Source organism: Trichechus manatus, unplaced genomic scaffold (assembly GCF_000243295.1).
Source record: "Trichechus manatus latirostris isolate Lorelei unplaced genomic scaffold, TriManLat1.0 scaffold00141, whole genome shotgun sequence".
Classification (NCBI taxonomy): Eukaryota; Metazoa; Chordata; class Mammalia; order Sirenia; family Trichechidae; genus Trichechus; species Trichechus manatus.
Genome location: NW_004444077.1, coordinates 4,587,488 through 4,614,769, shown reverse-complemented (window position 1 = coordinate 4,614,769; position 27,282 = coordinate 4,587,488). Strand labels below are relative to the sequence as shown.

The 27,282-nt window shown below is 37.3% G+C and overlaps 1 protein-coding gene across 5 annotated transcripts in view; it reads right to left on the bottom strand.

The window, feature by feature from the left end:
* SLC36A4 (solute carrier family 36 member 4) overlaps window positions 1-27,282 on the bottom strand; it is a 58,512-nt gene that overhangs the window by 9,901 nt on the left and 21,329 nt on the right. For 4 of the 5 annotated variants that reach the window (XM_004385555.3, XM_023739845.1, XM_023739847.1 and 1 more), the window contains 3 exons: window positions 22,240-22,467; window positions 16,809-16,907; window positions 13,028-13,197 (listed from right to left, as the gene is read on the bottom strand). In XM_004385555.3, the coding sequence (XP_004385612.3) occupies window positions 13,028-13,197; window positions 16,809-16,907; window positions 22,240-22,467 (497 nt within the window). The remainder of the gene's footprint in view (window positions 1-13,027; window positions 13,198-16,808; window positions 16,908-22,239; window positions 22,468-27,282) is intronic. The other variant, XM_023739846.1, reaches the window with a different exon arrangement.

Here is a 27,282-nt window from a genome sequence, read left to right as displayed (position 1 = left end):
ATCTCCAAGGTATGCCTGCATTAGAAGATAACAAGATGTCTCCTCTTACAGGGAATGAGGGAAAGGACAGAAGCACTAGTCCAAAATATATGAATCTTGGTTTTTCAGTTTCCTTAAATTTATTTCTTCTTGTGCCTCTGGGTGAGCCTATTCTTGCCTCAATACTTTGATCTTAGGTAATAACCTCCTCAGAGCTGAATCCCTTGACTATCTAGTAGGATCAGTTAAGACATAGCTTGATTAACTGCCACTTCTCTGACTACTCATCAGCTGAATTTCCCAGAATATTAAGGCTCCTGGTTCCTATATGCTACAAACATGGACTCAGATTAGGATTTTGTTCTTTTTTGGTAAAACACAAGGCCCCAGTCCTCTTATGTTTATAAATTGTAAGATGTCTTCCTCATCCCTTACCTGTTCTTATATGTTTCTTCCCTATTTGTTTTTATTGAAGTTTTCCTCTCCAATACATACATCACAAAGAATGCCATACGTGAGAAAAAAGAAGCCACCTTAGTGTTTCTTAATGCTTGTTAGTGTGAAAACTCAATACCCTTGATACTTCTAAGCAGAAGTACTATGTGAGCTAGTTTAGTGATTAAGTCAGTATTTATCAAACTCTAAGTCATTACCATTAATGGGTTATGACATCAATTTAGTAAGTTATGAAGAGTTTTTTATAAAGATATAGATTGGAAATTAAAATATCAGGGGACATCACACACAGAAAAACTAAGAGTTTTTATTTAACCTGTCACTTATTTCAGTTACTTATATCTGTGTGTGGAGGGGGTGTACACACACATACCCCACATATATAAACACATATATACTGGGTTTTTTCTATAAATCCTATTTCCCTTTCTTACTATGGGTTGCAGTTTCAAAAAAAGTTTAAAACGCCACTAATTGAAACCAAATAAGCAAGTTGAAATAGGAATGTTAACTTATTTAACTCTCAGCTCTTCTGTTGTTTCTAATCGAGATAAGGCAGGCACAGTAACTGTGACAGGGAAAAAGTAAAGAGGTACAAACAAGCACTGTGCTTATAGTGCACCACCAAAACCAAAACCAAACCCGTTGTCATCAAGTTGATTCAGACTCATATCTACCCCAAGCCACAGAGCAAAACTGCCCTATAGGGTTTCCAACGCTGTAAACTTTAGGAAAGCAGACTGTCACATCTTTCTCCCACAGAAAGCTAGTGGGTTTGAATCGTCGACCTTTCAGTTAGCAGCTGAGCGTTTAACCACTGTGCCACTAGGGCTCCTTTGGTATACCACAGACAGGTAAAATGAAAGCAACAAAACAAAAATGAGTAAAACTAACAACAAAATGAAAGATGTTTGTTCCTGTGATGTATATATCGTCACTCAAAACAAAAGGACTCAGTAGGACAACGAAAATAAATACTATTTGCTATTTTATGTTCTCTTGAGAGCTATTTATATCATTATTAATACTCAATGATTACCTTCAAGTCTTTACACCTTCCCTTACAATACCTGACATAAACTGAAAATCATCATCCTCTAGTTTAAATGCCATAAATTAGTATTAGAGGAAGTGAGAAATAAGTAAGTTAAATAACAATCACCTAGCAGAATTTATAATGATATAGCATTCACTCTCAAGCACAAATTCAAAAAACAACGCTCCACTCTTAAACCTCCTGCCAGCCCACCAAACTCCACATTCCCATTTTTAATTCGAACTAATCCCATGCAAACTTTTCCAATTTAGGACCTCCTTGTTGGTAAAGAGATTCTATAAGCTAAACTAGTAACTTGTCAAACCCTGAGACCATTTAGGTTACAGAACATTATACAGGAGAAGCCCAAGATGGTGACTTTGACTGAAGACCAGAACATCCTGCTACATCAAAGACCTGAGAAACCAAGTGAAACAGATACAGATGACAACCTTGGAACCCTGTGTATCAAATAGAAGGATACAGAATTAGACTGAGCTCCGAGTGCAAACAGAGAGAGAAAGAAAACAGCGGACGTAGAGACATACAGACCATCGATGCCTTGCCACCCAGCCAGACACAGCATGGTCATCTTGGGACAAAGCAGGCAGTGTTCCTGGGTGAGCAGCACAGGAAGGCAACTATACACAACACACAACAGGAAAAAGACATACTGTGTGAACAAACTTGGAATGAAACAAGTGAGCAGGACACAAGCTGGGGCTAAAAAGGGAAGTGCAGGAGGATGGGGCAGGAGCTCCAGCGATCCTGGTGTCCACGGAGAAGGGATGAAGCTGGGAACTGGGGAAAGGTCTACTCACCAGTGGCACAGCCTGACCATTTGGCCGGGAAACACCCACTTAATAGCAAAACTGCAGAGTAGCAATTAGAGGCCCACTACCCAGCCAGCTTTTATGCACACACTCCCCCCCCACATTTAAACAGGCCAGACCCCAGTCGCCTGGGACAGCCAGGCAGGAGAGCCTCCCATACTTGAGACCAGCCAGGGAGAGCCCACACCCGCTCTCTGGAGACTGGTGGGAGTGCGTCTACAATTAGGTGACCAGTGGGAGCATGCCTGCAATCTGGTGACCTCCAGGAGAGTGCCTGCTGCCCAGTGACTAGTGGGAGCACACATGCAATCCAGCAACTGGTAGGGGAGCACCTGCTGCCCAGCGACCAGCAGGAGTTGCCCACTTCCCAATGACTGGTGGGAGCACACCTGCAATCCAGCAATCGGCAGGAACATGCCCGCTGCCCGGTGACTGGCAGGAGCATGACTGCACCCCAGCGACTGGAGGAAGCCCGCCTGCAATCTGGCAACTGGCAGGAGCACATCTGCTTCCCAGCAACTGACAGGAGCACACCTGCTTCCCAGCAACTGACAGGAGCACACCTACAATCCGGGAACCAGCCAGAGACAGCCTGCTACCCAGCAACCAGTGGGAGTTCGCCTGCTTCCTGGTGACCACTGCAAACGCAGCTGCAGCCTGGCAACCAGTGCGAATGCACTTGCCACCTGGCAACTAGCAGGAATGCCATTGCTTCTTCTGCCCAGTAGCCAGCCAGATCCCCCCCAAGCCCACCAAGTAACCAGAAATGCACCCAATGCCATTGCCCAGCAACCAACAATGTGTCTGACAACTAGCACAGTGACTAGCAGATGCACCTCTGTGCACTCTTCCAACGACCACCCAGCACAGCTCAGCAGGCATATCCCATTACAAACGATGGCCAGGTGCATCCCAACAGACTCCAACAACAAGCAGGCACTCCCTCTGTCAACTCCCAATGACCATCTGGCTACAGCAACACCCATCCTACACACAGACAGTACCCACAGGCTGACCCCACATGCACTGAGGCCCCTTGATCTCCCACCACCTACTGAGACACCAATCCGTGCCTGCACAAAGGGCCTACCCCATCCATTTAGGTAGCATTGCTAACCTATGGCTACAAAGATGATCTGTCATGTTCTCACCGATGCACTAAGTACTAGCACCAACCCAGAAGGACCCCATGGTCCCACAAAAGCTGTGAAGGGACCCTGACCACCCAAAACTTGTCACCACACACAAAACAAAAAAACTAGACAACAAACATACAATCAATCAATCAATAAAATAACACTTTAATGCCTCAGAGACAGCAGATAATATCAAATCATATAAAGATACAGGATAAGATGGCTCAAGCAAGTGACCAAAATAAAGGGACAGAAAATTTTCATGAGGAAGAAACGGCAATAGAACTACCTGATAAGGAGTTCGAAAGACTTACATATAGGATCCTCAAAGAGATAAAGGAAAACACAGACAAAACTCTGGAAGAATTCAGGAAAACAATAAAAGAACAAAAAGACAAAGTAAACAGACAATTAGAAACCATACAAAAACAGGAACTAGAAATCCAGAAGCTTAACCATAACATATCAGAAATAGATAACTGAATGTGAGGACATAGAAGCAGAAATGAATCGGAGGAAGAAAGGATCAGCAAAATAGAGGCTAAATCCCTTGATAGTAATTTATTTGATTAACAGTCAGAAAAAGGAATAAAGAAAGAAGAAGAAAACCTAAGAGTTATGTGGGACACTATCAAGAGGAACAGTCTACTCGTGAATGAAATTCCAGAACAGGAGGAGACAATAAAAGCATTGAGAGAGTTTTGGAAGAATTGCTGGCAGAAAACTTCCCTGATACCATGAAAAATGAGAAGATTTCCATCCGAGAAGTTCAACAAACCCCATACAGGATAGACACCAAAAGAAAGTCACCAATCATATCATAATCAAACTTTCCAAAACCAAAGACAGAGAAAGAATTCTAAGAGTAGCTCATGAAAAATGAAGTATCACATACAAAGGGACACCAAGAAGATTAAGTTCTAACTTCTCAGTAGAAACCATGCAGGCAAGGAGGCAATGGGATGACATACATAAAACCTTGAAAGCAAAGAACTGCCAACCAAGAATCATATATCCAGCAAACTGTCTCTTAAATACAATGGTGAAATTAGGACATTCCGAGATAAACAGAAATTAAGGTTATTTGTAAAAATCAGACCAACTTTCTAAGAAATACTAAAGGGAGTCCTTCAGACAGAGAACCAATTATATCAGATAACAACCTGAGACCAAGACACACGACATCACCCAAGATACCAACCTAGAGAAAGAACTCTCAAAATTAAAGCCACAAAGTGAAAACAGAACCAGAGATGTCAATCTGAAATTGATGACAATTTCAAAACAAAAAAGGGGAACAAATGGTGTAGTTACAGAACCTCCATATGGAGGGGAAGTCAGGGTGAAATAAAAAAATAACAGACTGTTTTAAACATAGGACAATAAAGGTAAACCTCACTGTAACCTCAAAGAAAATTAATAAATCTATCACAAAAAATAAGGAAAATCAAAAAGACCCAGTAAACACAAAATCAACAAAAACAAAGGAAATGAAAAGACAATCCATGAACAAAAAGAACTCAGCACAGAAAATTAAGCACAACAAAGAAACTGTCAACACAACCAAAAAAAAGCATAACAAAATAACAGCAGTAAATTCATATCTATTGATAATCACACTGAATGTAAACAGTTCAAAGGCACCAGTCAAGAGACACAGTGGCACAGTGGATTAAAAAAACATGAGTCATCAATACGTTGCCTACAAGAGACACACCTTAGACATAAAGACATAAATAGATTAAAAATTAAAGATGGAAAAAATTATATCAAGCAAAGTAACCAAAAAGGAGCAGGAGTTGCAATATTAATCTCTGATAAAATAAACTTTAAATCAAACTCCATCATAAGAGACAAGGAAGGATATTATATAATGATTAAGGGATCAATCCACCAAGAGGACATAACCATAATAAATATTACACACCCAATGACACAGCTCCAAAATACACAAAACAAACCCTAACAGAAATGAAAGGAGAAATAAACAATTCTACAATAATAGTAGGAAACTTTAACATACCATTTTCAACAATGGACAGAACTAGAAAGAAACCCAACAAAGACAAAGAAGATTTAATAACACAATCAAACAACTTGACTTCATATACATAAACGGAGCACTCCATCCAACAGCAGCACAATACACATCCCAGCGCGCATGGATCATTCTCTAGAATAGGCCATATTCTAGGCCACAGAGCAAGCCTCAACAAATTCAAAATATCGAAATAATACAAAGTATCTTTTCAGATCACAATGCTGTAAAATTAGAAATCAATAACAGGAAGAACAAGGAAAAAATTAGATACTTGGAAACTGAACAATACCATGCTTAAATACTACTGGGTAATAGAAGAAATTAAAAAATTTCTAGAATCAAACAAGAATGAAAACACAACGTACCAAAATCTTTGAGACACAGCAAAAGCAGTGCTCAGAGGTCAATTTATAGCAATAATACAAACATTAAAAAGGAAGGGCCAAAATCAATACCTTAACCTTACAACTCAAACAAATAGAGAGCAGCAAAAGAAGCCTACAGCCACCAGAAGAAAGGAAATAATAAAGATTAGAACAGAAATAAATGAAACAGAAAAACAATCAAAAAACTTAACAAGACTAGAAGCTAGCTCTTTGAAAGGATCAATAAAATCGATAAACCACTGGCCAAACTGACAAAAGAAAAAGAAAAACAGGAGAAGATGCATATAACCCAAATAAGAAATGAGACGGATGACATTACAACAGAACCAACTGAAATACTAAGGATCATAACAGCAATACTATGAAAAATTATACTCCAACAAATTTTAAAACTTAGAGGAAATGGACAAATTCCTAGAATCACACTACTAACACAAACTGAGGTAGAAAAGTTGAACAGACCCATAACAAAAGAAGAAATTGAAGAGATCATTAAAAAAAATTATCAACAACAACAACAAAAAAAGCCCTGGCATAGTCAGTTTCACTGGAGAATTCTACCAAACATTCAGGGAAGAGTTGACACCAATAATACTCAAACTATTCCGGAACATAGAAAAAGAAGGAATTCTCCCAAATTCATTCTATGAAGCCAGCATAACCCTGATACCAAAGCCAGGCAAAGACATCACTGAAAAAGAAAATTATAGGCCAATATCCCTTATGAACATGGACACAAAAATTCTCAACAAAATTCTAGCCAATAGAATCCAACAACATATAAAAAAAAATAATATATCATGATGAAGTGGTATTCATACCAGGTATGCAAGGATGGTTCAACATTAGAAAATCAATCAATGTAATCCACCACATAAATAAAAGGAAAGAAAAGAATCACATGATCATCTCAATTGACGCAGAAAAGGCATCTGACAAAGTCCAACACCCATTCCTGATAAAAAGTCTCACCAAAATAATGAAGTAGAAAGAAAATACCTCAACATAATTAAGGGTATATGCACAAAACCAACTGCCAACATTATTCTCAATGGAGAGAGACTGGAAGCATTCTCCCTGAGAACAGGAACCTGACAGGGATGCTCCTTATCACCAGTCTTATTCAACGTTGTACTGGGAGTCCCAGCAAGAGCAATAAGACAAGAAAGGGAAATAAAGGGCATCCAAACTGGTAAGAAAGAAGTAACACTACTCCTATTGGCAGATGATATGATTCTATACATAGAAAATCCCCAAGAGTCCATAAGAAAGCTACTGGAACTAATAGCAGGATTCAGCAAAGTCGCAGGGACCAAGATAAACACACAAAAATCATTCGGATTCCTCTACACTAACAAAGAGAACTCCAAAAAGGAAATCAGAAAATCAATACCATTTATAATAGCCCACCCCCCAAAGATAAAATACTTAGGAATAAATCTAACTAGGGACATAAAAGACTTACACAAAGAAAACTACAAAACACTACTGCAAGAAACCAAAAGAGACCTTCATGTCATGGATTGAATTGTGTCCCCCAAAATATGTGCATATCAATTTGGCTAGGCCATGATTCCCAGTGTTGTGTGGTTGTCCTCCATTTTGTGATCATAATTTTATATTAAAGAGGATTAGGGTGGGATTGTACCACCCTAACCCAGGTCACATCCCTGATCCAATATAAAGGGAGCTTCCCTGGGGTGTGGCTTCTACCACCTTTTATCTCTTGTAAAGTGGGGAGCAGAATGCATCCTTTGGACCTGAGTTCCTGCGCTGAGATACTCCCAAGACTGATGGGAAGACTGATGACAAGGACCTTCCTCCAGAGCCAACAGAGAGAGAAAGGCTTCTCTTGGAGTTGATGTCCTGAATGTGGACTTGTAACCTACTGAACTGTGAGAGAATAAATTTCTTTGTAAAGTCATCCAGTTGTGGTACTTCTGTTAGAGCATGGATGACTAAGACACTTCATAAATGGAAAAACATACCATGCTCATGGATAGGAAGACTTAACACTGTGAAAATGTCAATGCTACCCAAAACAATCTATAGATGGAATGCAATCACGATCTAAATTCCAACATTCTTTAACAAGATGGAAAAACTAATCGCCAACATTATATGGAAAGGAAAACATGGGAAAGAGAGAGTCTCTTCAACAAATGGTGCTGGCAAAACTGGATATCTATTTGCAGAAAAATGAAATAGGATCCATACCTCACACCATACACAAAAACTAACTCAAAATGGATCAAGGCTTAAATGTAAAAAATAAAACTATAAAGATCATTGAAGAAATACAGGGACAATGCTAGGCACCCTAATTTATGGCATAAATAGAATATCAAGCATAACTAAAGATGCACAAACTCCAGAAGATAAACTAGTTGACTGGGACCTCCTAAAAATTAAATACTTAGGCTCATCAAAAGACTTTATCAAGAGAGTAAAAAGAGAACCTAATCAAGAGAGTAAAAAGAGAACCTACAGACTAGGAAAAAATCTTTGGCAACGACATATCTAATAAAGTTTTAATCCCTAAAATACATAGAAAACTTCAACAACTCAACAACAAAAAGACAAACTACCCAATCAAAAAATGGTCAAAGGTCATGAATAGACACATCACCAAAGAGGACATTCAGACAGCCAACAAATACATGATGCTCACAATCAACAGCCATTAGATAGATGCAAATCAAAACCACAATGAGACACCATCTCACGTCTGCGAGAATGGCACTAATCAAAGGAACAGAAAACAATAAACGCCAGCGAGGTTGCGGGGAGACTAGACCTCACATACACTGCTGGTGGGAACGTAAAATGGTACAACTACTATGGAAAACAGTATGGTGCTTCCTTTAAAGCTAGAAATTGAAATACGATATGATCCAGCAATCCCAATCCTAGGAATATATCCCAGAGAAATAAGAGCCGTCACACGAATAGACATATGCACATCCATGTTCACTGCAGCATTATTCACAATAGCAAAAAGATGGAAACAACCTAAGTGCCCATCAACAGATGAATGGATAAACAAAAATTATGGTACATACATACCATGGAATACTATGCAACGATAAAGAACAACAATGAATCCATGAAACATCTCACAGCATGGATGAACCTGGAGGGCATTATGCTGAGTGAATCAATCACAAAAGGACAAATATTGTATGACAGCGCTATTACAAAAACTCAAGAAAAGGTTTACACACAGAAAGAAACAATCTTTGAGGGTTTTTATGTAGGGGAGGGGTGGTGAGGGGAATCCACTAACTAAATAGCAGACGTGTTAACTTTGGTGGAGGGAAAGGCAATGCACAATACAGGGAACGTCACCACAGCTTGACTAAGGCAAGGGAAGCCAATGAGAGACAGGAAAACCAGACGAATGAAAACAAGGAACTGGGGCAAGTGGCGGGGAGGGGAGTGCTGACACACTGCAGGGATTGCAACCAATGTTACAAAACAATTTGTGTATAAATTTTTTGAATAGGAAAATAATATTCACCTAAAGCACAATAAAATGTTCTATATGTATCTATAAAATTGTAAAAAAAAAAAAAGAACATTATATAAAGTGATGTGAAAAATTCTTCGAATCAATCCTGATAAAAAGGAATATCATACTATGGACTGTGTTACTGTTACCATCATGATTTTGTGTTAAGTTTTTTAAACCCAATATTCAAGACGTTCATTATTTCCTCTTGGGTAATTTGCTTGCAATAACACTGCACCTGTGCCCTTCAGTTGGAGCACACATTCCCTCCTAGAATGTGGTAGTGAGCTAGAGGTTCTCGAAACCAAAAGCCAAACATGAACTATCAATTTTACTCGAAGTTTTTTTTTCTTTTGGGGAGGGTGGTGGGTATTTTAATATAAAAAGTAACACAGATATTATGAAATAGAATGTAAAAGCAGTGAGGTTTTTTAACAGAGCATGAACTGATGTGATGTTATGCTTGAGAATGGCCGTGTTGGTATTGCCTCAAGACCCTTAAGGGAATGCTTTTTCTCTTCTCTGTTATTTGGGTTTATTAGAACACTTGGGAAAACACTGCTAAAACATCACTTGACTAGGACTAGTAGTGGTGCGCTGATTACACTATCAGATAACAAGGGAAATGCTTTTAAACATAGATCTCCATTCAACAAATATTTACTGAGTGCCGAAGTGCTAAGCATCATTCTAGATTATGGGGATGCATCATAAACCTAGAAGATACAGGATCTCTGCCCTGAAGTGTCTAATATTCTAGCTCAAAACTGTGAGTGTATTTCATTTCACTTTTAAAATACTCTCTACTTCAAAAGCTAAATGCAATGCATGAAACTGTATTATCGCTAGTTTTAAAAGATGATACCTCCATAAAATTGATGGTAATGAAAAATTTATAATATCTTGCAGGCTCCCTAATCCACATCTGCTTTATCCTGGGGCTTCTTTATAATTTAACCTGAATTATTTTCTTGAAAAAGTACCTCTTTATGAACTCTGAGACTTTTAAGTCCACTTGGTATCAAAAGCCCTTCATAGCTTCTCACAGTTAGTAGCCATTAGTTCTCTAGAATGCTCTTCTGACAGCTATGGGCTTTCATACTCAACCAATAAAGAGCTGAGTTCTAGTCTAAACCTCACATTTTACAGAAGACTATCACTATGAAAAGATGAGCATCTCTTCTCCAGTGCCCCTCAGTTGTGACTATTATTTTTACTGTCCCACAGCTGCACAAACAAGGAAGACACTATAGGCCACATAAGGCATATTTCCATAATAAAAAAGAACTACCTAACAGGAATTCTCTAAACGTGGAATATTTATCTTGACATGCTTTCATGATTTTCCAGATTTCTGTTGTTTCTTAGGAAACTTGTTCTAGCTAGCAAGTGGCTAGCTAGGCTTTTAATCAAGACTCACAACTGCTTCCGTTCTAACTGGCCAGCCAGAGCAATTAGGAATAGGGTGAGAGGTGGGAAGGTGGTGTAGAAAAAGAATTAATTAGAGTTACTGTAGGAACAGGATCATCCTCAGGAGTCAGCTGTGAATTCCAAAAGCATTCTCTGTGAATTCCAAAAGCATTTTTTCCCAGTTTGTTTATATGTTCTTAACTCTCTGAGATGGGAACATCTCAACTTGAAATGCCTGTATACCCCACTTCAGTCCATCAGTCCCTTCCCTTAAGAGTTTCTTTAAATGCTTTTGTGAATAAGAGTAAGAAAGAATTCTGATATTATTTCCATCTGTACTTTATAGTTGACATTAAAATTCTTGTGAAATTTTTAAATAAAAAAACGATCATTTTTAAGATTCAGTTTGAATACTATTCTAAGTGGGGAAAAATACCATTCTGTTTTCTAGACATTGTATATAGTATTTGAAGATATGAACTATACTATCATATTTTTTATCCTTGATCCGTGTGTGTGTGTGTGTGTGTGTGTGTGTGTATATTTTTTTTTTTTTTTTAAACAACAACTCCCCACTTCTACCTCCCCTCAGACCCTGGTAACCACTAATAAACTTTGGTCTCTATGCATTTGCCTAGTCTAGATATTTCATGTAAGTGGGAGATTATACAATATTTGTCCTTTTGCCTCTGGCTTATTTCACTTAGCATAATGTTTTCAAGGTTCATCCATATCATAGAACATATCAGAAATTCATTTGTCTTTATGGTTGAGTATTATTCCACTGCAGGTACAGACAAGGAGCCCTGGTGGCTCAGTGGTTAAGCGCTTGGCTGATAATTGAAAGGTGGGCAGTTCAAACCCATCAGCTGCTCCATGGGAGAAAGACATGGCAGTCTACTTCCATAAAGATTTACAGCCTTGGAAACCCATGGGGCACTTTTACTCTGTCCTATAGGGTCGCTATGAATCGGAATTGACTCGATGGCAAAGGGTTTGGTATGTATAGATTATATTTCGTTTATCCATTTATCTGTTGATGGACAGGTTTCCACCTTTTAGCTGTTGTGAATACTGCTACAATGAATATTGGTGTTTAAGTATCGCTTTCAAGTCTCTTGGCAAGTCTCAAGTCCTCCACCTAGGAGTGGAATTGCTGATTCACATGGTAGTTACATGTTTAATTTTTTGAGGAAGTGCCAAACTGTTTTCCACCGTCACTGTACCATTTTACATTCCTTTGTAAGCTTCTATTCCATGTTATAAACTACTATACTATTTATAAAAAAGATAAGCACAACGCATGCATGTGCTTTATGCAACCTGGAAACTATTCTAGGAACATTCCCTTTGTCATAAATGGCTTTCTACACACATTTGTTCTAAAGACATTTTTTACCCCAATAAAGGCCCAGGATTCAAATCATTAATGAATAGTAAACAAACTTTCTTCAGGAAGCCAGTCAGAAGATAAAATTTGTTGTTGTTGTTGGTATTCACTAATCTGGTGAGACACTTAAGGTTACACAGACTTCTACCTAAGCAGCTAAAGGAGCAGAATGTCATTAGTTAATTAGCAGTTTAGCATTTATTCTTTTCCATTTGTCAAAACTAAGGAGTTCCTTTCCATTTTACAAGTAAGGCAGGAAGTATGCATGGCAATCACTGCCAATATCTTTTTAAAATTTCCAAAGACCAACCTCTGAAAAAAAGGAAAAATATTGTTTCACTTGGTAGAATATGGTTCTAATATTCAAGAGAACATTAAGATGCACCATGTCACCTTATTTATTTATAATGTGTCCCATCTGTGTTCTGAGAGAACTTGGGGTACATATTTTGCTTACCAATAAAATAATGAGGATCATAAACCATAGGATATATTATTTTATCAGGAACAGAGTGTGTTGGATTTTTTTGTCAAGTATTAAATTTTTTTATTTTTTATTAAAGTACATTCATATTAAAAGAGTACAAGTTTTAATCTTACACTTGACTTAAATTTAGGATGCACTACAATTTTTAATGTGTCTTTTAAAAAATCCCACAAGGATCTGTAAATTCAGAGATGGTCTCCTCTGAAGATTATGAAAAATTCTAGATAATAAAAATAAAGAAATTACAGTAAAAAACTTAAACATTTAAACCACAAATCTAAGAATACATCTTTATCATCAAATATTGGTAAAACACATCTATAAAAACATAAACTACGAATAACAACCTCATATTCACCTACCACACATCTTGGGGAAGATTTAAAGTTATGCTGCCTTTGATTTCCTCACGGAAACACATATATCCTAAAGTAGCTAATGTTACATACAAAGCTGTAACAATTCCCATGCCAATATTCAATGCTTGGGGGAAGCGTTTTGATTCTTTCATTTGGTTTTCCAGTGGAAGGACCTAAGAAGAGAATGCAATTCTTTTTTAAAGGGAACACGATACTATAAATACCTGAAGTAAATCAAAACAAACTAGAGTTCTGAATTATATACGAAAACTGGCCTTTCTGTAGTTTATATATAAATCTTTTTTCCTTTAAAACAATAACACATATAATTGTTGAAGTGTTTTTCTATGTGTTATATACCTTTTTACACTACATACTTTTAAATCCTTAAAGTAAAAAGACTTGAAATAGCTCTTAGTAAACTTTTCTGTCAGTTCTTTTTAAATAAACTTTTTATTTAGAATAATTTTAGATTTAGAGAAAAGCTGGAACAATAGCACAGAGTTCTCATGTACCACTGACCCCGTTTCTCCTACTGTTAATATCTTATATTACCATGGTACATTTGTTACAACTAAGAACTAACATTGGTACATTACTATCACGTAACTTCAAATTTATTTGGATTTCAGTACTTTTTCTACTGATGTCCTTTTTCTGTTCCAAAAATCCATCCAAGATACCACATTACATTTGGTCCCCATGTCTCCTAAGTCTCCTCTGGTCTGTGACAGTTTCTCAGTCTTTCCTTGTTGTTCATTACCTTGACAGTTTTGAAGAGTACTGGTTAGGTATTTTACAGAATATCCCTCTGTTTGGTTTTGTCTGATGTTTTCCTCATGACTAGACTGGGATTATGGGTTTTAGGGAAGAACATCACTGAGGTGAAGTGCCCTTCTCATCACACATGCTATCAAGATGATTTATCATTAATGATGTTAATTTGATTGCTTAGTTAATGTTTCTCACTGCAAAGTTACTTTTCTTCCCCCTCACCATACTCTATTCTTGGGAAGCAAGTCACTAAATCGAACCCACTCAGATGACTAGAAGGGATTAAGCTACACCTCCTGGAGGGTGGGAGCATCTACATTAATTATTTGGAATTCTCACCCATTTATTTATTCAATCACTTATTTATATTAGCATGGACTCAAGTATATTTGTTTTATACTTTGGGTTATAATCAAGTACTATGTTTTGTGCTTATTTGGTTCCAGCTTTGGCCATTGTGAATTCTATCAGGTTGGCTTCTGTGTCCCTTTGAACATGTCTCCATCCTTTTGGTTTTTGAGCACTTCCTTACTTTCTGGCACTATAAGACGCTGCAGGCTCATCCTGAATTTCCTTGCTTCAACCCTAGAATTAGACATTTCTCCCAAGAACCTTGGTACCTTTTATTGGAGAATGGTATTTAGAAACCAAGATCAGGGCACTGGGTATGCTTATTGCTACTGGGCTATCACTGCTTGTATGCCCTCTCAGCAAACAGAGCTAGGAATGATATGTATATATTAATCCATGCATATGCACATATCTACAGTTATTTCTGTATCTATGCATCTGTATCTATTGTCTGTCAACTTTAGTGAGATTAATAAATGATTTTCACTATGTAAAAAAAATCATTAACAAAAGAAGAAAAGGCTAATTAAAAAGTTAAGTTATTGAGGCAATATATCATCATAGGTTTTGGCCATACAGTTTTATTTACCATAAAGTGAAAAATACTAACTAATAATAATAGCAAATATTCACTAAGTGCTTACAATGTTCCAGGCATTATCTAAAAGCTTTGCAGGCAGCCTCTCACACAGTCTTCACAATAAACCTATGAGATAATAACTCTAATATTTTCCCCACTATTCAGGTAAGTCAGCTCAATATGGAAGCATTAATGGTTAGCAGGAGAATAGAGAGCAGAGAACAATTTGGGTGTTAAGGATATAATCCAGACCTGAAATAGCAGGCAGTGGTCTAGACTAGTGCCAGTGCAGCTAGAAAATGGGAACGGGAAGTGTCATGGATTGAATTATGTCCCCCAAAAAATGTATGTGTCAGTTTGGCTGGGCCATGATCCCTGGTACTGTGAGATTTTCCCATGTGTTGTAAATCCTGCCTCTATGATGTTAATGAGGGAGGATGGGTGGCAGTTGTGTTAGTTAAGGCAGGACTAAATCTACAAGATTGGATTGTGTCCTGAGGCAATCTCTTCAGATATAAAACACAGAAGTGAGCAGAGAGACAGGGGGACCTCATACCATCAAGAAAGCAGTGCCGGGAGCACAGCGCGGTCCTTTGGACCGGGGTCCCTGCGCCGAGAAGCTCCTAGTCTGGGGAACACTGATGAGAAGGCCGAGAGAGAGAAAGCCTTCCCCTGGAGCCGACACCCTGAATTTGGACTTTTAGCCTACTTTAATGTAAGGGAATAAACTTCGCTTTGTGAAAACCATCCACTTGTATTTCTGTTATAGCAGCACTAGATGACTAAGACAGGAAGGAAATGAACATTTACTGAGCTTTTCTCTGTGTCAGGCAGCACTGTAGCAGCATTGTAGCAGCATAGTAGGTATTTTTCATATAATTTCATTTATAGAACAGATTTTGGAAATATGAAAGAAGAATCAACATGTCTTAATTACTGATTGGAACACAGAACCAAGGACAGAGTAGAAAGAGTTACTCCTAGTTTCAAGCTTGAGTGACTGAAAATAAAACCAAAAGAAACAGAGAAATGAGACAATACAGCTGGTTTTGGATGGGAAAGGATGTGTCAGACTTTGGGGTTGTTAAATTTGAGACATCAAAGGAACAATATCTAATTGGAAATGTCCAATAATGAACAAGAGCTCACTAGTTAAAGGCAGAGGTGAAAATCTGCAGTCGTCTCTGCCACAGTGATAACGAGAACTGTGAGAGTTTGTAAGCTCTCTAAAGCAGAATGCAGAGAGAACAGAAACCCGAGTAAAGGGGTATAAAATTATCCTTGAGACCTATTCTGTCTGAGGTTCGTACAAATAAATGTTTACATGTGGTTCTGTTCCCATACCAAATCATCAGACTATGAAACACAAGCTACGGAGCAGAGCAGACGGCAATATTATATTTCCCCAAATCTACAAATTGTAGGCTTGAAATAAACTGGAAGGATCTTGAACAGAGATATTTAAGATCTCAGAATGCTCAGGATACTTGTATCTCTTGGTATCAGCTTTATGATAACATTGTTCATCAAAACAAACATGAGACACAAAAATCTAAAGAGAGAATAATTGATTCTTTGGTAACAGTGACTTTGTAACAACTTCAGTACACTTCAAATGATCTAGTGTGTAAAATATGATGTTTGGGATTTGCCTGAATATAATCTGGGGTTGTGAAAGTAGACTGGATATAAGTAAAACATAACTGGCTATCAGTTGATTATGTTTGAAGCAGGGTGATGTATATACAGGAGTTCAAAACACTATTCTCTGTACTTTTGTGTATGTTTGAAATTTTCCACAGCAAAATGTTTAAAATCAACTAGTCTAATTTCCTCCTTTTGCAGATTAAGAAAATGAGAATTAGGGCATTTAAGTGATACGTTTAAGATTAAACTTTTGGTTAGTGGAAGAAATAAACTATAATTCAAGTCTATCATACTAAACTGCAAATCATGCTCTAGGAATAAAATGGACACAAAAGAGAAAAAGAAAAACATGCTATTTAAAGAGCTTGACTACATAAATCTTTGTACTGATTTAAGACTAAAAAATAATAATAATAAAGACTCAATCCTTACCACTCCTATGCCTTCAAAAGCAAACACAGCAGTACCAAAAAAGAGTGGGTATTTCTTCCAACCAGCCACTATTGGAAGGTTGTGGGGATCTGGCATATTCTGGAGAAAGAAAGGAAAAAATAAGACAGGTTACGCTTTTGCTTATTTTAAAGAATTCAGAATTAAAGAGCAAAATCATATACTTCTGAGCTTCCTAACAGCAAACGTGTTGTAAAAGTGAACAATTCTCTTAATACATACTGTAAGCATCCTACGTTAAAAGTAACTAAAAAAACAGTTGCTATCAAGTCCAACGCATAGCGACCCTATAGAACAGAGTAGAGCTGCCCCATAGGGTTTCCAAGGAGCAGCTGATGGATTTGAACTGCTGACTTTTTGGTTAACAGCTGAGATCTTAACCACTAGGCCACCAGGGCTACAAATGTAGCCAAGCTGTCAGGATTTCACTGCCAAAAGCATTTATTTCCCTCAACTGTTGCTAAATACATTCCATCTGAGCCAAATGCTCCTGATACCTGCTTTCACCTTCTAAAGGCCCAGGCTATTCACACTAGGTACGGTTCCTGCCACAACAGGAAATACATAAGCATACTCAAGGTCTGAGCTGAGAGCCATGTAGTTGGTTATCAAGACTTACGCTGCTGTTTGTGCCCAACAGGAATTAATTCTCCACTCTATCGGTATTGCTCTTTCAGTCCTTTAAGATACCTGGTTCCTCACTTTGGCTTTCTACCTCACAACTCTGTGCTGCTCCCTGTCATCCTGGTGTCAGTGTTTTACTCTTTGACCTAACAGTTGTCGTTATCCTTATTTGTGTATATATGCCTTGGCTCTGGCTTTGATTACTTGGTCCTGACTCACAGCCTTGTTCCCAATCTTACTATCTGGACAAACTCACAACACTGCACATTTAATTCAAGATCTCCGGCTCCACAATGGCCACTTTTTCCAGCTACCCCAAGTCTGGTCCCTACTCTTCTCACTATCCTGCATTCTTTGCCTCTTCTGATTGAGAGTGGAATTCATGGCAAAGTAAAGAGCATAAACGAAGCAACTGAAGTGTAAAAGAACATGGATAATCTGGGGTGTAGAGAGGTCTAGAACATCTGAAGCACAGGTAAACTAGTAGGATATTAATGGTGACACATGGCTGAAAACATAAGCTAGGGTCGGAATGCAAAGGGTATTAAAGTGGATCACTCAATAATGTTGTTAGGTGCCATCACGTCAATTCTGACTCATAGCGACCCAATGTGACAGAGCAGAACTGCCCCATAGGATTTTCTAGGCTGTAATTTTTATGGAAGCAAATCGCCAGGTCTTTTCTCCCACAGAGCCGCTGCGTGAGTTCCAACTGCCAACCTTTCAGTTAACAGCTGAGTGCTTAACCACTGCGCCACCAGGGCTCCGTCATTCAATAATAAAACCAAAACCAAACCCACTATCGTTGAGTCGATTCCAACTCCCTGTGACCCTACAGGACAGAGCAGAACTGCCCCATAGTTTCCAAGATGCACCTGGTGGACTCAAACTGTCAACCTTTTGGTTAGCAGCTATTGCACTTAACCACTACGCCACCAGGGTTTATTCAAAAATACTCAACTGTTATTCAAGGCAAGCAGCAGGATGGTATTTCACTTCATGCTTCAGCTCATCCTGTTTCCTTTACCCGGGAACTTCTGTTTCTGCTCCACTAACTCTCACCTGTTCAGCTAAGGTGTCATGAACTCCAGAAAAGCCTTACTTGATCATCCTGCCCGCTCCCTCTCCACTCAGATTAGCTAAGTGTCTCTTCTGCCTATATGTTTCCAGAGCCACTCCTCACCTCTATCACTACATCTTTGCAATGAATTATAAGTTAACTGCGTCCATGTCCGTCTCTCTTGCTCCTTCCTCAAATGTAAGGACCGATGCATTATTCACCTTTCTATCTCTGATACACAGTAGGCACTCAATAACTATTCTCTGAACTGTTGACATCATCCCATAATTGGTGTCAATGGGCTCAGCAGAGAATGAAGTCAGAGTCACCGGTCAAAGGCTACTACGGTAGAGATCCAGGGGCCTAAACTAGAAAACCAAACCAACAAAGCCAAACCACTGCCACTGAGTCAATTCTAACTCACAGTGACACCACAGGGTTTCTAAAGCTGTGAATCTTTAAGGAAGCAGACTGCCACATCTTTCTCCCACGAAGCAGCTGGTGGGTTTGAACTGCCAACCGTTTGGTTAGCAGACGAGTGCTTTAAGCACTGTGTCACCAAAACAGAAAACCAAGCCCATTGCACTGAGTTGATTCTGACTCATAGCGACCCTACAGGACAGAGAACTGCCCTACAGGGTTTCCAAGGAGCTCTGGTGGATTTGAATTGCCACCCTCTTGGTTAGCAGCCAAGCTCTTAACCACCATGCCACCAGGGCTCCTAAACTAGAAAAAGGGGTGGCGAAACTTGAAGAGGAAGATAAAAATTATAATAAAGTTACAATTAATAGGACTTGGAATCTCAGAATTTCTAAAAAATATGAAAACTTAATTAAAGTTGGCTAACTTCAAAAAATTGATATACCCAACTTAAAGGAACTCCCAATAACTAAAGCTGGGACAGTTTGAGCAAAAAGTGAATAATGATAGTGGATTATAATTCACAGAATAAAACAAATATCCCTTAATCATACTGATATAAATAAATCACTGAGTAAAGTAATACATGGGGAGGAACAACAGGAAAAAAATCTACATAAAAACAATTACTAGACACACTAAGTAGCCCTAGTGGCACAGTGGTTAAGAGTTATGGCTGCTAACCAAAAGGTAGGCAATTTGAATCCACCAGCCGCTCCTTGGAAACCCTGTGGAGGAAGTTCTACTCTGTCCTACAGGGTCACTATGAGTTGGAATCGACCCAACAGCAACGGGTTTGTTTTTTTTTTTTTGGTAGATATTCTAAAGAACAGATCCTTAATTCCAAGAGGATTTCTGTTATTTAAATTTGTTTTATTAGTTAACAATGAGTTGATGAGGTTGAATGTAAAAAAAATCTAATACTGAATGTTTACTATAACAACCAATTGACTATTAATCATAAATGAAGAAAAAAAGCATCCTTTGAAATTATGCAATTAATGGAAATATTGGATTGAGTTTTTAAAAAAACAAACTTTAAGGGTCGTTTACATTTAAACGTTATCATCATTTTTATTGCTAAATTAAAAATAAGTCTCCTTAGTAACTTTTTTTATAATAACAAAGCACATCCTAAGAAATTTACTCAAAACAATAACGATAATCTAGTGGAATATAATAATGAAGGTTACCAGATTATTTCACTTAACCTTGTAACACTTACCCTGCCAAAGCAGGTTATTTTACCAAATTAACTACACTTATTAAGATGCTCAGCTATTATATGTAATGTACTCTGTATGATTTATATATGTAATTTAAGTGAATCAAAATGTTTTATTTCATATTTTAATAGTATTAAGTTCAAATGTCATTCTGTTTTGACTCCAAAGCAACAGTTGCACCTAAAATGAATCATACTAAAAATATCATGATCATAGACAAATACTGAATCTCTACTACATGTAAAGCACCAAAAAGAGATACTACCTCCATCAAAGAAGTTATACTTCAATAGAGAAGATGATAATTATAACAATAGCTGCAGCAGTAGCAATAGTAGTGGTTAACATTTTTGAGAATTAAAGGTGCACTGATTTATTCACATACTGTGTGCAAACCAGGTCCTAGAATAAGGGAGAGCTAGAGGCAGAGCTATTATTCAGAGATACCTGGACATTCTCCACAACAGGAATGTGACCTTGCTGATGCTGAGCTTGTTTAAAGAGACAGAAGGGCCAATGTTTACAAATAGAAGTGTGGATAATGTAATAGAGATTCTTCCAGAATGGTGAACCCCAAGGACAATAAAGAGCAGTGGTAAAAATTCAATTGTTGGTCGACTCTGGCAAGACCCTCTCTGCTTAAAGACTGTCACTGGGGCTACAGGACCCATTAGGGAAAGCCACAGTTATTCCTGTTCTGTTTTACCATTCTACTTCCCTGAAGATTCTGTATTTTGTCTTAAAGAAAATATCAAGATATTATAATTCATGCTGCACAGAACATTTTTCCCACAATCCACAACCCACTGGAAACATTATACACCCTTTTTATTTAACCCTCATGACAACCTTGTGAGTTAGGTATTAATAATGAGCCCTGGTGGTGCAGTGGTTAAGCATTCGCTGCTAACTGGAAAGGTCAGCATTTCTAATCCACCAGCCACTCCCTGAAAATCCTATGGGGCAGTTCTACTCTGTCCTATAGGGTCACAATGAGTCAGAAACAACTCGACAGCAATGGGTTTGGTTTTGTTTTTTTTTATTATTCTCATTTTATAGATGAGTAAACTGAACTTTAGAGAGGTTATATAATATGCTCAAAGTAAAAAGCTAATAAGTGATGGAGCTGGGTATTCAAATCTAAGTACCTGTGACTTCAAAGCTGCCAACTCTTCTTAATAAAAAACAAAAACTACGTGCCATAAGAGAAAGACTATATGCTTTGGAATTCGGGGGGGTAGGCAGGGGAATGAACCAAAGGTCCACCATAAGAAAGTTTGTAATGAACTGCTAATGGAGATTTGAGAACAATTACTTTGGCAGCTGTATATAAGATGGATTGGATCGTGAGAGAACAGAACAGGGATTCTCAACCTTTTTTGGGTCACTGGCCCCTTAAAAGGATGAAAGCTATACTGCTGCTCAGCAGAAAAAAAATACAATATACATATAGAAACATTAAAACTTGCAAACGATTTTAAGGGCTCTGCACATCCTGAAGCCCATCAGCAGATTCTTCTAAGTAAACTGGAGTGAGAACCCCAAGACTATGAACAATGAAATCAGGTGAGGTTACTACATACTTCAGATAAAGAGGTTACAAACTGTGTAGTGGCAGTGGATCGAAGTGGCGGCAGCAAATAAAGCATACAGAAGTGAAAGAAAATTATGGAATAATACCTATTACACCCATCTCTTATGAATGGTTCAAATCTTAAAGAAATAAAACATTTAATGAATTCATTATTTCATGTTAGTCATTGTACTAAGAGCCCAATCCTAAATCTCACAACTCTAATAGGGGAGGCATTACTATTTTCTGAAGCACTGTCAGAGAGCCCAGAAGCATACTTACCAAGATTCAAAATCAGATCTAACTACAAAGCCTGTGCTTTTAATCTCTGTCATACATTCTTCCATTTAACCAGTACCCCCGAAAAGGAAACCAACAGTTACTGATTCATCTACTATGTGCCACATATCTAGTAGAGGTCTTTACATATCATCGCTTTTACCTCCAAACAAAAAAATTTTACTAATTTAAGAAATATATGATTCTCAGTTCAAAACATGTTATACTCACCCTAATGACGTATTGGTAAATTATCACAAGACTGACAGCCATGGAAACGTTGGCAAGGAATGAAAGCACAAACAGATTCTTTAGGTCACGAATGAAGACCAAAAGAATTATAAATGGAAGAAAGCAAAGCATATATATCCTTAGGTCAACACTTCTTCTCTCACATAAATTTGATGCATTGGTACTATTTGAAACAAACACATTACTCTCCAGAAATCCTTCATGAACCTATACAGGAATATTGGGAGAATAAGGAAGAAGGAAAAAACTTCCATCAAGTTACAAAGAATATTATGATCTATACACCATATGATAAATTACTATGATACATTTTGCAATCAAAATAAAATATTTATATTTTTCCAAAATTCTCTGGCTTTCTAGAAACATAATTAAAACACGATAATCTTTGCAAAATAACTTTGAAAATGAAGTTCATTAGAAAAATATGAGGAAGGATTTATTAATTTATTTTTAAGTTTTATGACTATCCATCATGCTCATGATCCCTGCAAAGAATCTGCTTTTGAAAGTATTAAAATTGGGAGCACACTTATGCAGAGTGGCAACTGGGTATTTTAATTACTTTCTTCAGAGTAAGAAACAAGCTCTAAGTACATCTTAGACATGTACAGTATTCAAAATAAAATTTAAAAATCATAACCTTACTTTAAATGTGTTTTATAGAGCAATTTTTTAATAAATTATCATCATGAGCAATAAATATTTATTAAGAATCCACTAAGTTCATGCATGGTTACATGCTAGACAGTAGAGAAATTTTTGCTAGAGCAAAAATCTCCTACAAGATAAATCAATTTTACCTTAAGACTGACTTAGCTACTTCTCTAACCCAATTTTCAATTTTCAAAAGATATAGTGACTCAAAGGCATCATATAATTTAAAATATCTCTGACTTAATTAGTCATACAATCCAGTTTAGTCAGATAGAAATGAAATTATAGAGGACATCAGAAACAATCTTAAAAATGTGCAACAGAGATAAATCATGCTATAATTTAAATACCAGTGAAAATCTATTTTCCCACAAACACTGTAGTATCTTTTGAATACACTAACATTATCAAATTTCTGGACACATAAATTCCTCAGAACCAGACCCCATAATAATAATAGCTAGTATTTTTTGAGCATTTTCTATGTGCCAGATACTGCACTTAATGCGTTATATACAACATCTCATCTAATCCTAAAAACAACTCTCTGAGGTGGGTGATAGTATTAATTTCAATTTATAACTGAGGAAACTGAGGGTTGCAAAGGGTAAATAACTTGCATAATATCAAGCCAGTAAGTGGTAGTTCTAGGATTCAAACCCAAGTCTGAAACTACAGAATCTAGCTTGTAACAGTTATATATCAACCCTGAAAGGGGGACCTTGTCCATGTAGCCACCTGGCCTCCTCTTTGACATCTCTCTAAATGTATTAAGTATCAAGAGGCCAACAAATGGGAAGTTTAAAACAAAATTCTGATAGATAATTCAAGTTGTTTCTTCTACTTTAATTTTACTCTTAAAATTAAGTGTAAGCAATATTAGTGCCACTACAAATGTACACATCATCTTAGGCAGCACAGAATATATCTGCAAGTTTGAAGGTATATAGGCAATTTATAACTCATACTGGACTCACAAACTCTCAAGCTATACCATGTACCACTTAAAAAACACATAGCCCACATTTAAATCTTGTAACTGGCCATCAAAATTTTAAATTTTATTGTCTATATTTTGAAACAGAAACAAAATTATAATTCACATTTCTTGGCTTTTAAGAACACATTTTATTTGTTGACTCAATTTTTCAGTAACCAAATTATTTAGAGCCAAGAATTTCTGATCAAAGCAGTACCTACAAATAATTAAATTAGACAATGATCAACAAGGATACCTGGCAAGAAGAGAAGCAGTTACGTAATCAATTTAAAAAACAGCCAAACTGCCAAGTGCTTGGGAATTTAATATTAATTTTATCACAAATATCTCATAATATTTTAGCATTCCTTGACAGAAAGATGCTTATAAAAATTCTCAGGATTCAAAAGTAAAATAAAATAAAGATGTAGATACATACCTAGAGCAAGATTCAGGTAAACATTTGAGTCCTTTGGTGCCCTCTAGAGACAGAGATTGGCTATCTAATAGGACTTCCTATGATCTCACATGTTTACCAAAATGTAAAACACTGAAATAAATATTATAAAATAAGATTACTAAATTCAGTTGTTTCCACCTAGAGCTCAAACTTACTAAAAGCCACTACTTTTCAATGATTCAGTAATTTGTTATAATTCCAAAGGCAGATTATGTTCTTTAGCAAAGCTAAATGCAAAATGAAAATTAAATTCATAGTACCCTACATTTGTATACTGTTTTACATTTTACAAAGGCTTTCACAAGCCTTTGGTCAGCTGAACCTTACAATACGTTTATGATGAATTAGGGGAGATTCTGTTATTATTCCCATTTTACAAATAAGGAAACTGAGGCTTGACCGAGGTTAAGGGGGTCTTGCCCAATGTTTAAGTTAAAACTGACAGAGCAGGGATTTAAACTCAGATCTTCTGACTTAACGTTCATGGTCTTTGATGTCACTGCATTTTTTTTTTCCTTTTAATGTAATATTCCTTCTCCATACCCATATACAGTATTTTATCTAGCTGGAATTTTCTAGAGTATCTTAGATAAGAACAAAGAGAGGAAATACCAGAATCAAGATGGACTAGAAACGAAGGGAAATACTAGCTTCTATTTCCCCTAGCACTCACCCATAATGACATAATGAGACCAAGAAAAACCATGTAGAAGTTATAAAGCAGAAGGTTTCCACATCTGCATGGCAACTAGACCCTTAATTCTTTGGGCTGATGAAATACTGAACCTTCAGTTTCATGCAGATTAAGGTGGTAACATTTTTCAATGTAACAATAGTAGTAATTGGTATAGTTTGATCAACCAGTGTGTCTACTATTATACACTGCTATCAAAGGTAAAAGATCACCTCTATAGAAAGGGTGAAAATCTCTGATCTCACGTAGCTTCAGTGACCATCTGTCTTCTATGCCCAGTAATGTATTCACCCTTGTTTTCAACTATTTTCTTAAGCCTGAACAGCATGTCTTTTTTCCATGCTGCTTTTTATGCCACAAAAGGACTTTCATCTTTCTATCTGCAGCAGGCATTCTCTTTGCCTCCCAGAGAGTCACTTTTTCTACCTGATTGTCTCAGGATATGTGCACATGAGTTAAATTTTCCTTTTAACTTTGGATGCAATTGATAGTATTTCATAGGAAAAATCACCAAACCTAAGCTCACAGACATTTCTTTTATCCACTTTATCTACTCTGTATGTGTTACACAGACATACAACTAAGACAATATCCTCTCTAGAGATGAACAATTAACACACTGGGTGACAGCTGTGTCAGAGACTTAAATGTCAGCTCAATTCTACATAACTTAGACAACGCACAACTCATGCTTTATAAGACTCAGTTTCCTCATTCATAAAATGAGCATAGTACTTACTTCACAGAGTAGTTGTAAACATTAAATGACACATGTCATAGCTATATAAATATAAGATTGTAAGGCATCATTAGTATCATTCACAAATTCAGAGGCTTATCAGTAGTTCTCTTAGGAAATTATAAAAAAGATACATCATTATCAGGTTGTACAACTCCCGAAAGGCATCGTTCCCATTGTATTCTATATAAATGACTTATAAGATGCTAGGTCTTGTCTCTTGCCTCTTAAATGAGGTAGGAGTCCTAGGAACACGCTACTTGTGGGATTAAACACATTTGTACTATCAAAAGCACATCATCTATAATGGGTAATGCTAATGAAAGCACTGAAGCTTTATTTTGATAAACAAAAAAGCATAAACAGGACTCTAATTAACTCTAATTGTTAATTGTTGCCCCTTTTCTATCTCTTCTGCTCCTCTCATCTCCCTTTACTCTCACTAAAGTCTTTTGCTCTATTCTATAGTAACACTACGTCTGAGGGAACACCTATAACTAAAGGAATGGCAATGGTTTAAAGATTTTTTTCCTTCAGAAAAGCTTGTGTAAGAATTTGTTTGTAAATATCTAGGGAAACAGAAATAGTCTGGAAGTAGGATATTTGGAAAAAGAAATAAAATCAGGCTGGAAAGAGAAACTACATAACTTATTGAGGCTCTCAGATCTAGGAAGCATCTAAGAATGCCCTGGCTAGAACTGCCAGCAGTCATAAAACTAATCTCCTGATGCCGTACCTTTTATAGAAGCAAGGAGAAATAGCTATGGGTGTGAGAAACCAAGCTAAAACAATCATGCAGGCGCTGACAGACAAGGATTGAGAGAGCAAATAGGAGAATGAGTGTTTGAACAAGGATGCGAGCAACAAGGAAAGTGGCAGGGGGGAAATCAAGCAGAAGGGTTAAACCCATTCAGACAACAAAATTTACTGAGCACTTGCTCAATAAACCAGGTACAGTACTAGGTCCAAGAACTAAAGAGATTAAAAAGAAATAATCCCTCCCTGTCTAGGGAATTCATTTCCCTTCCAATTTAATAACTGTCATGGATTGAATTGTGTCCCCCAAAAAATGTGTGTAGCACCTTGGCTAGGTCATGATTCCCAGTATCATATGACCGCGTTATCTGATGTGATTTCCTTATGTGTTGTAAACTCTACCACTATGATGAGATTATATGTGATCTCCTCATGTGTTGTAAATTCTATCGCTGTGATGAGGTTATACTAATGAGGTTGACAAGATCAGTGTCTTAATGAAATCTCTTTTGAGATATAAAAGAGAGAAGCAAGCAGAGATACACGGGAACCTCATACCACCAAGAAAGCAGTGCCGGGAGCAGAGCGTGTCCTTTGGACCTGAGGTTCCTGCGCAGAGAAGCTCCCAGATCAAAGGAAGACTGATGACATGGACTTTCCTCCAGAGCCGATGGAGAAAGCGTTCCCCTGGAGCTGATGCCCTGAATTTGGACTTGTAGCCTACTGGACTGTGAGAG